Source organism: Arachis hypogaea, chromosome 20 (genome assembly GCF_003086295.3).
Source record: "Arachis hypogaea cultivar Tifrunner chromosome 20, arahy.Tifrunner.gnm2.J5K5, whole genome shotgun sequence".
NCBI classification, from domain to species: domain Eukaryota; kingdom Viridiplantae; phylum Streptophyta; class Magnoliopsida; order Fabales; family Fabaceae; genus Arachis; species Arachis hypogaea.
The window spans coordinates 1,529,635-1,542,267 of record NC_092055.1 but is presented as its reverse complement, the minus strand read 5'-3'; the positions used below and the strand labels follow the sequence as shown (position 1 = coordinate 1,542,267).

General features: G+C 38.4%; 1 protein-coding gene across 1 annotated transcript; it reads left to right on the top strand.

Annotated features, from left to right (window-relative positions):
- The first annotated feature begins 6,320 nt into the window (after positions 1–6,320).
- On the top strand, positions 6,321–12,247 carry LOC112782835 (large ribosomal subunit protein eL20). Its single transcript, XM_025825462.3, has 7 exons — positions 6,321–6,633; positions 6,992–7,067; positions 7,992–8,106; positions 8,969–10,692; positions 10,774–10,889; positions 11,013–11,076; positions 11,743–12,247. Exons 4-7 carry the CDS (start codon positions 10,678–10,680, stop codon positions 12,082–12,084), a joined length of 537 nt encoding a protein of 178 aa, XP_025681247.1. The 5' UTR covers positions 6,321–6,633; positions 6,992–7,067; positions 7,992–8,106; positions 8,969–10,677; the 3' UTR covers positions 12,085–12,247.
- Positions 12,248–12,633: the final 386 nt, after the last annotated feature.

Sequence of the window (12,633 nt, the reverse complement as noted above, 5' to 3'; positions counted from 1 at the left end):
AACACTGTAAAAAACCGTTGTCTAAAACCATCTAAGAGAACGGTTTTAAGGCATTGCAGATTTTGGCGTTGCTAAAGCCCATATTTGTTGTAGTGCAGTTCGAATGGACTTCTGAATGCGAAGAAGCATTCTAAGAGTTCAAAAGATTTTTAAGCCAACCTCCTATTCTGAACCGACCTAAAATTGGGGAAGAACTCATCCTGTATTTGTCCGTAGCCGACAAAGCTGTAGCATCAGCTCTAATACGGGAAGATGAGGTCGGACAGCATCCTGTGTACTTCACCAGCAAGGTTCTACAAGACCCATAATTAAGGTATAAAAAACTTGAGAAGTTTGCATATGCCTTAATTGTAGCCTCCCGAAGGTTACGACCTTATTTTCAAACTCACACAATAAGAGTTCGAACGAACCAGCCAATGAAGCAAATCCTTCAGAAGACGGATATTGTGGGCAGAATAGTTCAGTGGGCTATAGAGCTATCCGAGTTCGACCTTAAATACGAATCTCGGACGACAATAAAAGCTCAATGCCTCACCGACTTTATGGCAGAATATGCAGGAGATCAAGAGGAAGCCTCCACTACCTGGGAACTATACGTGGATGGATCCTCCAACAAAGTCGAAAGCAGTACAGGAATAATCTTAGTCAACCAAGAGGGAACTCAAGTGGAAGTCTCCCTCAAGTTTGAATTCCCAGCCTCCAACAATCAGCCAGAATATGAAGCCTTGATTGCAGGGTTAAAGCTGGCAGAAGAAGTGGCGCGACCAAAGTAGTCGTGTTCAGCGACTCTCAGGTGGTGACCTCCCAAATAAACGGAGAGTATCTGGCCAAAGACCCCAACATGAAGAGGTACCTAGACAAAACCTTGGAGTATCTTGGGCGTTTTGTAGAGACCGAAGTTAAACACATAACTCGGGATCTCAATAGTCGAGCAGACGCCCTCTCCAAGCTAGGAGGGAACAATAGAAGCTTGATACAAGAAACTTTCCAGGAGCCCTCTGTCGCAAAAACAGAGGTCAAGCAAGACGTCCTTGAAGTATCCGGATTAGACCTCGGATGGATGAATCCACTAATCGAATACATGAAATTCGACATCCTACCCAAGGAGGAAAAAGTGGCCAAGAAAATCCGAAGGAAAGCACAGAACTACACCTTGGTAAAAAATATCCTCTATAAAAGAGGGATATCCACACCATTATTGAAGTGCGTCCCGACTTCAAGGACGGTCAAGGTATTGGAGGAGGTCCACAACAGTATCTACGGGAATCATCACGGAGCAAGGTCATTAGCTAGGAAAGTTATCCGAGCAGTATTTTACTGGCTGAGATTACAAAAAGATGCCACCGAGTTCATGAAGAAGTGCCAGCCATGTCAAATGCACGCAAACTTCCACGTTGCTCCCCCCGAAGAGCTCATTAGTATAACTTCTCCATGGCCTTTTGTAAAATGGGGATTGGACCTACTAGGACCCTTTCTCCAAGTGCCTGGACAAGTAAAATATCTAATAGTGGGAGTAGACTACTTCACGAAGTAGATAGAAGCAAAGCCATTAGCCACCATCACGGCCCAAAGAAGTCAAAAATTCCTCTACAAGAAAATTATCACAAGGTATGGGGTACCTCACTCCATCACCACTGATAATGGCATTCAGTTCACCGACTCTACCTTCAAAAACCTAGTAGCCAGTATGAAGATCAAACATCAGTTCACCTCGATAGAGCACCCACAAGCAAATGGGCAAGCTGAGGCGGCTAACAAGGTCATACTGGCTGAGTTGAAGAAAAGGTTGCAAGACGCAAAGGGAGCATGGACTGAAGAACTCCCTCAAGTACTATGGGCTTATCGGACCACACCTCAGTCTGCCACAGGAGAAACACCCTTCCGACTTGCTTATGGCATAGAAGCCATGATACCAGTTGAAATCAACGAGCAAAGTCCAAGGGTGAGCTTCTACGACAAGGTTGGAAACATACAGGGGTACAAAGAAGAGCTCGAGCTACTCCCTGAAGTCCGAGAACAAGCCTAGATAAGAGAAGCAACATTGAAACAAAGGATGACAAACAGATATAACAAGAAAGTCATTCGAAAGAGCTTCACTCCAGACGACTTGGTTTTGATCAGAAACGACATAGGAGTTAACAAGTCTGGGGAAGGAAAGCTTGCTGCTAACTGGAAAGGACCATACAAAATTAGTGAGGTCTTAGGAAAAGGCTACTACAAGGTGACCGACTTAAACAGCACCGAGTTACCTAGGTCGTGGCATGCTTGTAATATGAAAAAGGTACTATAGTTAAAAGCGAACTCCACTCCCTGATATGCTCTTTTCCCAACTTCATGGTTTTCTCCCAAAGAAAGGGTTTTTCTGAAGGGGGTTTTTAACGAGGCATCAAAGTGGAGACTAAGGGGCAATAGTTTTTAAAACCCTTATTAGCAAAAAAAAAGTACCTTTGATAAAGCAAATAAAGATCTTTTCCTACATCTCTTTGTCAAATCCATTAAGTTATTTTTTCTACGAAACGCACCGAGTTTAAGCTCGACAAAACATGAAAATTCCATGACCGACCTAAGTGGTCGTCAAGATAAAACGACGAGGTACAAGTCGGTGTAAAGAGGTTATAAAAGCAGATCATGATAAACTCGGAATCTATCGACTTATAAGTCGGCCAAACCGAGAAGAATGCAAATGCATCGCGAAAATAACCTAAGTTACAAACAATTCAAATGAAGAAAATTTGAATGAGTAAGGAATGTCAAAAAGAGATAAAAGAAAAACCATCAAAAATGAAAGGCAAAAGCTGTGTCAAGTCTTTAAAAATCCAAACATAACTCAGGCAAAACACAGCCTACCCAAATAAGAGGTTTTTCCAAAAAGCAAAAGATCAAAAAGGTTTTTACAAAAAACGTAATAGAATAAAAGTCAAAAGCATGCACGCACCAAAGATATACTAAACCCTTATCCAAAAAAGGGTATTTCTAATTTTGTTAACGGCCATAAAAGGCCAGAAAATGTCATGAACAAGCCACAATCAGAAGACCAAATATAATATTGTTTAAAAACAAGAGGCCCACAGGCCGGGCCCCAATAACCAAATATCAGTTGGAAGGAAGATCAGCACCGCCAGAAGGAAGACCACGGCCACCAGAAGGAGGATCAGCAGGGAAAGAAGTTGGAGCAGCAAAAGGGGAGGACGGGGCAGATTGTTCAGGACCTTGAGAGGAACCCCCGAAGAACTCGGGAGGTCCCCAAGTTGTCGAGGAGGAGACTTCATTATCCTCTGCCCCCGGATCTTCATGTCAGAGGCAGTCTCAGGTCGGGGAGGGGAGACAATGGCCCCATCCATCACAATCTTGTCAGGGTCCAAAGGAGAAAGGTCCAGGTCGGGAGCAATAACCCCGACTTGCTCCTTAAAGACCCTCCAGGCCTCCTCTGCACCCTCAGCTATCGAGTCCTCCAGATCCTGGAAAGCATCCCGACATCCCGCCAACTCCTTCTTCAAATCAAGGTTCTCCCCAAAGAGCCTAACATAATTCTGCTCCGGCTTCTCCTTAAGGCCCTCTGCCATGGCGCACTGGCCCATCAATTTCTTCTCCCTCTCCCGAAGCTGATCCTTCTCCTCCTTCAACTCGGTGACCTCCCCCTTCAGCCTCTTCTCTTCTTCTTGATAAAGGAAAATCTTCCCCTTAAGCTCTTCCACCTTTTGGGTAGAACCCAAAGAGCTAAGGGGAGTCTTCTCCAAAATATCGAGGAGCTTCGTACATACCCCCGCCGCACGAACACTCCCCTGAACTAGGCAATTAAGATGGTTTCGAACGGAAGTATCATCCATATTAATTCGAGTATAAGGATAGATATGGTTTCGAACGAACTTGGGACCATCAAAATTAGCTTCCCCAAAGAAAGAAGAACCAGACTTAGAAGTCTTGCGCTTTTTCTTCTCGGGTTCAGGAGAAGATAGGGGCGGAGGAGAAGGAAGAGAAGAAGCAGAAGATGAAGATACCACAATGGAACGAGAGGAGGTCCCCAAGTTGCGAGGAGGAAGAGGGGGAAGAGTGCCAACAGCCCTAGCGGCGTCAACTCGGGCCCGAGACCTCTTCTTGGCATCTCGGACCTTTTGGTAAGAGGAGTTAGAAGCTTTCTCCACCATCTCTGAAAAAAAAGGATAACAAATAATTTAGTTTTTCAAAGCAAAAGTCTACAGGTTGGAAATAACAACTCAAAGATTTCAAAGTCGGAAAGCAACAAACTCAGCAAATCTACCTATTTGGGACCGAACAAAGCTCGGAGACCCTTGGAGGAACTCTAGGTAAGGGGCCCTTCCCCAAACTTCCTGGAAAAATACCACAACAGCCTCCTCGACCTCATCTAGGTCATCCAGGCCATACTTGTCCACAGGTGAGGCCTCTAACCAGTAAAGAGGAAAGCGGGGAGAAGAATTTTCATCCAAGAAAAAGGGATGGTGACCCTCTACGACTTGAACTTTGAAGAAAAAGTTTTTGAAGTCATGAAAGGATTCATCAAAAAGATTGAAAATTCTCTGACCTTGAATGGCCCGGAAAGAAAGCCACTGTTGTTTATTATTCTACCCACTGAAGGGCTTGGTCATATGAAAAAGAAAAAAGAAAATCTTCAAAGAGGTCGGAAAGTCCAGTTCTCGACTGACGAGCTGGTAAATTTTTAAGAAAACCCAAGAATTGGGGTGGAGTTGAGTTGGAGCAACTCGGCAATGGTTCAAAACTTCTATCTCAAAGCTAGAGAAAGGAAGAGACACCCCCAGGCGGGTGAAAAGACTCTCATACATGAAAAAGAAATGAAGGTCAGCATCAGCAGCCCTCCCAAAACAGACCCGATCTTTAGGACCCAGGGCAACTAGTTCGTACTTAGGTTCATCCTCCTTTAACAGGCAAATGCTATGATGAACGCGAAGTTCAGAGAGATAGTTGGTGTCCAATAAGGGTTCTTCCCCGAGAACAGTAACATCCACCCACTCAGAGAAGGGAGAAGACATCTTTTTAGTAAAAAAGGGGGTGACGAAACCTACAATAAAAAAGAGAAAGGATAAAAAATAGGGTCTCTAAGGGGTCAGAACAGGTTCCTCAATAAAGCAAAGTCACTAGGTCTATAGCCAGACTCGCTATAAACACTCCTCTAAACAAAACATGCAAACAATAGCATTCATTAATAAAAGAGGATAAGAGAAAGAACTGACCTTTGCTTGTGAAGAGGGACAGATGCGACGACAACTAAGGCACTCAAAGAAAGAAGAGTTTTCTTTCGAAACAGAGTGTAGGCAGAAAGTTTCTTCAGAAAAGAAACAAGGCAATAAGAGGAAAAAGTATTTATAAACACGTTAGAGGCATAAAAGTAAATTAGCGCAATCATTTAAGGAACGCGTCGTTACCAATATAACTGCTCCCCACGTGTAAATACGAAAACTCTAACGGACGCGACGCTTGATTAGACGCGACTGTTGAGAAATTTGAATCACGTCGGTTTTAAATCACGTCGACTACAGGTCCAAGTTCAAATACTCGAATCCAACTCTTGAGTAAAAGAGATCAGACTCGAGTAGGAGCACTGTTCATACCCTGGCCCAACGCTAAGGCCAAGTCCAAAAAAGATAAAAAGGCCCAATACATAGATTGGCCTCCCCACATAACCAACCTCCTCAGAAGAGGTCGGATTCAACACATACCTCACCCCAAGAAAGTTGGGACTGAAGGATAGCTGGCAGATAACACTTATTCAAATAAGTAACTGTCCCTAAAATCTCTCAACCCACTTCCAGGTGCCATATCTCAACTCTCCTAAGATAAAGGGACGGTTATCATCCTTAAAAGGTGGAACTACTTCAACGGTGGTTATTGGTTCACCACTATAAATACATTGACACCCATCAGGTATCTCTAAGTTCCAATACTCTCTAAACCTACTAAAACTCTTTGCTGACTTAGGCATCGGAGTGTCTTTGCAGGTACCACCCCTTATTCATCCACACACACAAGTCGGATGAGTACTCCCTGACGCAAACCTAGTCGGAGACTTCCTCCTTCAAACGATTGGGCCAACCTCATCAGTCCAACCCACTAATTTCCGGTTACCTATCATAACAATATATATAAGTTCTTTTTTATTTTGACTCTTAAGGAAACAAATATTAGAGTGTTTTGATTTGTATTTTTATTTTTAATATTTTTAATTTTTAATTTTATAAAAAAATAAAAATATTATTATTATTACTGTTTTTTTTTTTACAAAATTTTAAAAATAAAATATACTAAAAACAAAAACAAAAAATAAAATTACAAAATAAATACATTTTTATTGCTTGGTACGAAAATAGACGGATCCATCTGTTTCGTGATGGATGAACAATAAGCAGGTTTGGGCCAAAAAAAAAAAAAAATAGTCTTGAGAGAGAGAGAGAAGGGAAAAATTTGTCGGAGATTGAGAACAGGCAGCGTGTGGGTCTGAATATCTGTCTCCGATGGGTATTGGAGGAACCACCTCCGCCAGCTGCAGCGATGAAGGCAACATGCCTCCCTACTATGGAACCTTTCAAGGCGTCGCTAACTTCTATCCTCCTCAGCCCTCGTCCTCCCATAATTCTTACCAAGGATACACCCTCCTTCCCGGTATAACTCCAAACAATGACATTTTTTTTTTAATTTTTCTTAATTCTCATTAATTACCTTGTTTTCCACTCTTAACCATAATAATAATAATTTCATATACGATCTTCATTGGCATCAATATCTGAATTTACGACTATCGTTTTCCCGTTTTCTGCTCATCGAAGAATGATAGTAGCTGCACAAAATTATTTGCTTTTATTTTAAAGAGAAGAATAGTATTTATATTTAGGTGCTGGAACATAATTTTATTTTAATTGCGATTGAATCTCATCACGTACTAACTGATTTCACTTATATCTCATCACTTATTTTAATTGATTTCAAGGCCTCACTACCTTTTTTTTCCATATTGTGCAAGTTTATGCTGTTCTTGAGGGACACCCCATAAGAGAACGCCGTCTTCCTTGCTGCGGACTTGGTCTGGGTTGGTGCATGTGAGTTTTCTTTACCCTTACTTAATCGCTCTTTACTCCAATGCAATGGCATTGGAGTGCAAATCACTGCTTTTGTGTATAGATTTAGTACTTGTCTTCTTCATGATTTGCCTCAACTCTGTTTGTTTGGCAAGTGTCTCAGGACGAACCCAATGAGATAGACAAGTTGTGTCTCTGTCCCTATTCCTCTGTCCTACTTTCTGGATGGACAAAAATATTGGGCAACTTTTTGTCCAAGAATAGAGTGTCTATATTTCTGTCTTGTTTCAACTACCAAGCTTAGCCTTAGATACCTTCATTCTGCATTCTTGTTACCTATGGGACAAATGGAATCGAGCGGTCTGCTATATCTTTTATAGGGCAATGACGAATAACTATAAGAGAAAGTCTGAGGGCCAGCACTTTTATTAAAATCTGGCCAGCATTTAACCAGCAAAAGAAAAGTGAGTAATCCCGCACCATTAGATGTAATCTCACACTATTAAAAATACCAATAATGGTTAATTGATGGCTACAAATCACAAAACCTGCTGGCACCCTAGCACTCCTCTAAGTATAATGGGACACTTAGTTGTTAAGAAGAAAAACTGAAAACAATTTAACAAGTTATGTTATTGCCTTGCAATGCTTTTGGGTAATCAAATAAGATGGAAAATATTTTGGCTTCAAGGAGCAGATATATTATAACAAGTTAATTGGATGCCATTTGGTGTGATGCTCAACTGCCACTGCTCTAAGTTTTCTTGTGATGATAATGTTGGAAATTTAATCGTCTAATATACTACCTACCCTCCTCCCGTTCTTCCTAAATGCTTTAACCTTGAATGCAGAAATTCAAAAGAATATAACAACATCTGAGCTAATTTTCGTAGGCTGTACTTTATTTTCCCAATGATTTTAATTATTTGACTTGTGTATTATAAGGTTTATACTGGGATTCTTTCTTGGGGGCATTCCCTGGTATTTCGGAACTTTCTTGCTACTATGTACGCGGGTGGATTACCGAGAAAAGCCTGGATTGATTGCGTGCACAATTGTTGTAAGTGTTCATTGGTATTTGTTTCATGCTCATTGTTTTATGGTTGTCTGGTTGTCTCTAATGGCATAATGGTTGATAGTCATGCCTTATGAGTTATGATAATCTGTAGGGGGCTAAGAAGACTTCTGAAGTTGATCGTCTTGTTTCACTTTTAATATCTCAAAAATATCCACAGCATTTTCCGTTTTGCTCGGCTATTCGTTATACTTTTAAAGATAAAACCATTCATGTGTCTCCTTCTATTAGCTTATGTTTTTAGAAGAAATAACTTCATGACATGGTATAAGAGCTTCTATGATCTAAAGGTCTAGAATTCGATCATTAATAAGTAATAACTCTAAAAGAAAGAATTTCAGTATAAGGTAAATAAAAAGGGAAAAAAAGACCTATGCAAAAAATTTAAGTAAATCCAGAAAAGGCTATTGCTTAAAGGACATGTTAGAGATATAACCGTTCATATTTTTTCCAATTAGTTTAAGCTTTTAGGAAAATTGATTTCATGACATATACTAAGCAGCATAAAGACGAGTAGCGAAGATTACATTTTGCTAATATGTTGGGGGTAATAGGACTATGATGTTAGATGCCAAACACCTAATTTCCAAAAGAATGCTCCTAGGTTTTTAATTCTATTTTGTGAAGAACATTCTTACAACTATTGATATGGAACCCATGCTGCTAGTATGTCAAATTAGTTGTCTGATCCTATGATGAGTCAAATATTTCCAATTTTTTTAAATTGTTACATGAATTCGCCGTTTGTGCAGTGAATTTATTTCCAAGTATTCGTTTCTCCTTTCATTGAGTATTATTTGGAGTTGATCTTTCGTGTGCTCACTTGGACTATTTACTTGATTTACAGTCCCTCATAATTGTGATAGCCATTACCCTTGGCTCGAGTCATCGACATTTTGTTTGGTGGACATGAAGCATAAATTTCACTGTACAGCATGTTCTGCAAAACCTGTGGAACTTTTCTTCTTGTAATTCATACTCTTCAACTCATGCGAAAGTTGCACTTAGCAATTGGCTGCTGCGCCTGTAAATTGCAACTCAAAAACATTTTTCCATGTTGACAAAGTTTGGAATGAAAACAAAAACAAATATATCCAACTTCTTCTAACTTCTTTCCCTAAACTTATTTGGATTGCTTAGTGCATTATCTAATTATTAATTAAAAGGCTCACAACAAGAGTTTCTAGTGGTTTTTCATTTGGTTGGGGTTAGATGGAAATGGATTGTTCACATGTTTTAATTTAATTTAGTTTTTTTTATATGGATAAGAATTCAGCATAATTTTCAAGGTATTTTTTTTCCTTGGAATGAAATTTTAAGTGCCTAGAATTTTTACTCGGAACTTAAATTCGAAGTAATTAGTTAACCGTTGGTAATCAATCCCATGTTGGTAGATATTTAGGTTCTTGACAGAGTAACTGTGTCCTAATTATTAAAAAGTACACTATATTTTTTGTCTCTAAAATTAATTAAAAATTATAAAAATATATCTAAATTTTATTTTATCTTAAAAAGGTTTCAATTTTTATCAACTAATTTTTTAAAAAATTTAGAATCTATTCAAAAATAATTTTTCAAGGACAAACACAACATTTTGTTACCGACTCTTATTTGCCAAGCATTATTGCTGTCAAGTATACAATTAATGATGCAAATTTTTTTTTTTTTTTGATAAAATTGAATAAAATAAAACTTACGAGTATTTTTTAAATTTTTTACAAACTTAAAAAAAAATATCATTTTCTTTAAAAAATAAAAAGATACTACTCTAAATATGCTTGAACATATCCAAATATAATTATGTGTCGACGTATTCAACTTTATTTTTAATATATTTTTTTAAAATAAATTTAAAAATAAATATATATTATTAATACAAAAAATTATCTAAAATATTTTATATAATAGAAAAACATTAAAACCAATAAAAAATTGATTTATACTTTATATCATTTTTTTTTGTGTCTAATAAAAATTTAAAATTAATGCGTCGATGATGCCATGTCATATCTTAAGCATGTGTTCGTGCTCTTCATAGTTTAGATTCATATATATTTTTTTTATGTGGATACTAAAATGAAGATGGCAAAAATATCTTCTCATGAAAATGTTTTGGTTAAAAGTGTGGTTTATTTATTTAACCACACTTTAAACAAAAACAACACTTTTATAAATATCAAAATCTAACCATACAATCCATCATCCAAGAGTAAAAAAAAAAATATTCACATGAAGACAATTATAAAATCTTCATTGTAGTATTCACCTATTTTTTAAAGGTATTTTAAATTGTGCTGTTTTTGGTAGTGATAAATTTAATATTTAAAAGGGTTTTGTTTCTGGTCACAAAAGAGAAGAAGGCCATTGTTATGAAACAAAAAAAAAACATTTGGGCCTGGAAAACGGTCCAGCGGAGCTCCGAGTCAATGTGTTCTGAATTAGGGTTTCTTGGCGCCTCATATATAAAAAGCCGAAACTAAAACCCCCTTGTTCCTTCGTCTTCCTCACACCACAGCCAGAAAGAGAGTTTCTCGCGTTCATCACGTACTCTCAGAAATGGTTACCTTCAGGGTGAGTCAAAATCGCACTATCTATATTTCGATATCAACGTTGCTCGATTGAGTTGATTTTTGATCCTTTGTTGCTTTGCAGTTCCACCAATACCAGGTCGTCGGGAGGGCTCTCCCTACTGAGTCAGATCAGCACCCTAAGATTTACCGCATGAAGCTCTGGGCTACCAATGAGGTTCGCGCAAAGTCCAAGTTCTGGTAACCTTTCTCTCTCTCTCTCTCTCTGTTCCTCCTATCTAGATTTTTGCATGATTATTTCTCCTGTTAGATTTTTCGGGTTTGGATCATGGTTTAGATCTTTCTCCTGTTGATTTCAATTAGGTATTTTCTGAGGAAGCTCAAGAAAGTTAAGAAGAGCAATGGTCAGGTCCTTGCCATCAATGAGGTAAAATCTCTCTTAGGAGTCAGTGTAAAATGTTCTTAGATGTCGAAACTGGATTAGCTGTTTTTTGGAGGTAGAATCGCTTGTCATTTTGAAAGAGATGTATGATTCTGCTAAAACGTGTTTCTTTATGACTTAAAAATAACCAAGAAAGTTCTCTACTACTGCTTAGGAAAAATATCTTAGTTCCAGATGCTGAATTATTGAGTTATACCAGTTCTTTTTTATGTTAAATGTAGCGAATATATATGTTTTCTTTTTTAACTATTTGCAATGCACAAACATTGCAAAATTATCCTTTGATTGCCTTTATATCTCAAAAATGCATGTAAGGATGTTGATCCCTTGAAATCTTTATGCTCATCCACTGTAGGGCATGCATTTCTGATGAACAGAATTTTTGATGTGTTACATTATTTACATCTATGGTGGTAGGATACTTCCACTAGGTTTCATAGGTTCAAATTCCTGTTTTTATAACCTCTCATATACAATGAAGCTTAGATCATTGTTATTGCAATATATAAAATGTACTCTTTGAAAGATGTATGCTACTTCTAGATGTAATTTTCCGAAAGTGGAAACACACCTATTAGCAATGGCCTGTTTATTGTTCAGTCTTTGTTGCATTAAGTATATGTGTGTGTTAATCATCTTTTTGTTCTACAGATTTTTGAGAAGAACCCAACCAAGATCAACAACTATGGTATCTGGTTGCGCTATCAAAGTCGGACAGGGTACCACAATATGTATAAGGAGTATCGTGACACCACTCTAAATGGTGCTGTTGAGGCGATGTACAATGAGATGGCTTCTCGCCACAGGGTTAGGTTCCCCTGCATTCAAATTATCAAGACTGCCACCATTCCAGCTAAGCTTTGCAAGAGGGAGAGCACCAAACAATTCCACAACTCCAAGATTAAGTTCCCATTGGTCTTCAAGAAGATTAGGCCACCAACAAGGAAGCTAAAGACCACATACAAGGCCAAGAAGCCTAACTTGTTTATGTAATGTGGGTGACAAACGAGTTTACAAACTATTCTAGTATTTTATTACCAGATTTTGTTTAAGAAGATTTAAAACTATTGTTGGATTCAAATCTTTTATGTTATTTTGTTGGACGTGATCTTTTTTGATTATTGAGTAGAATCAAGCAAGTATATATTGCTGTCTATGGTACCACTTGCATGAAATTTATTCGATCTCAAGCCTTAAAGAAATTTCTCATACTTCTTTTAGTTTTGGTTTGGTATTTGGAGTCGGAAAGTTTCCTTTGCTTAAAAGTTAATAGCTCTCATAGCCTTCAAGGGATTTTTGTGAAGAGAAGTTTTTGTTGCATTAATATCCGAATTAGTTCCAAACGTTTTTATATTAAGTATTAACCACATTACTCAGATTATTTAATTAGCCCTAGAGTCCCCAAAGCCCAAAGATTACGTGCACCATGCGTGCATTCACCATAGAAAATGCGCGATATTGGTCCTCCTCAGGCCTCACCCCGAAGTCCCAAATGCAGAAACCACGTCGTGTCCCCACTGTTAGTATTGCAACTGTTAGTAT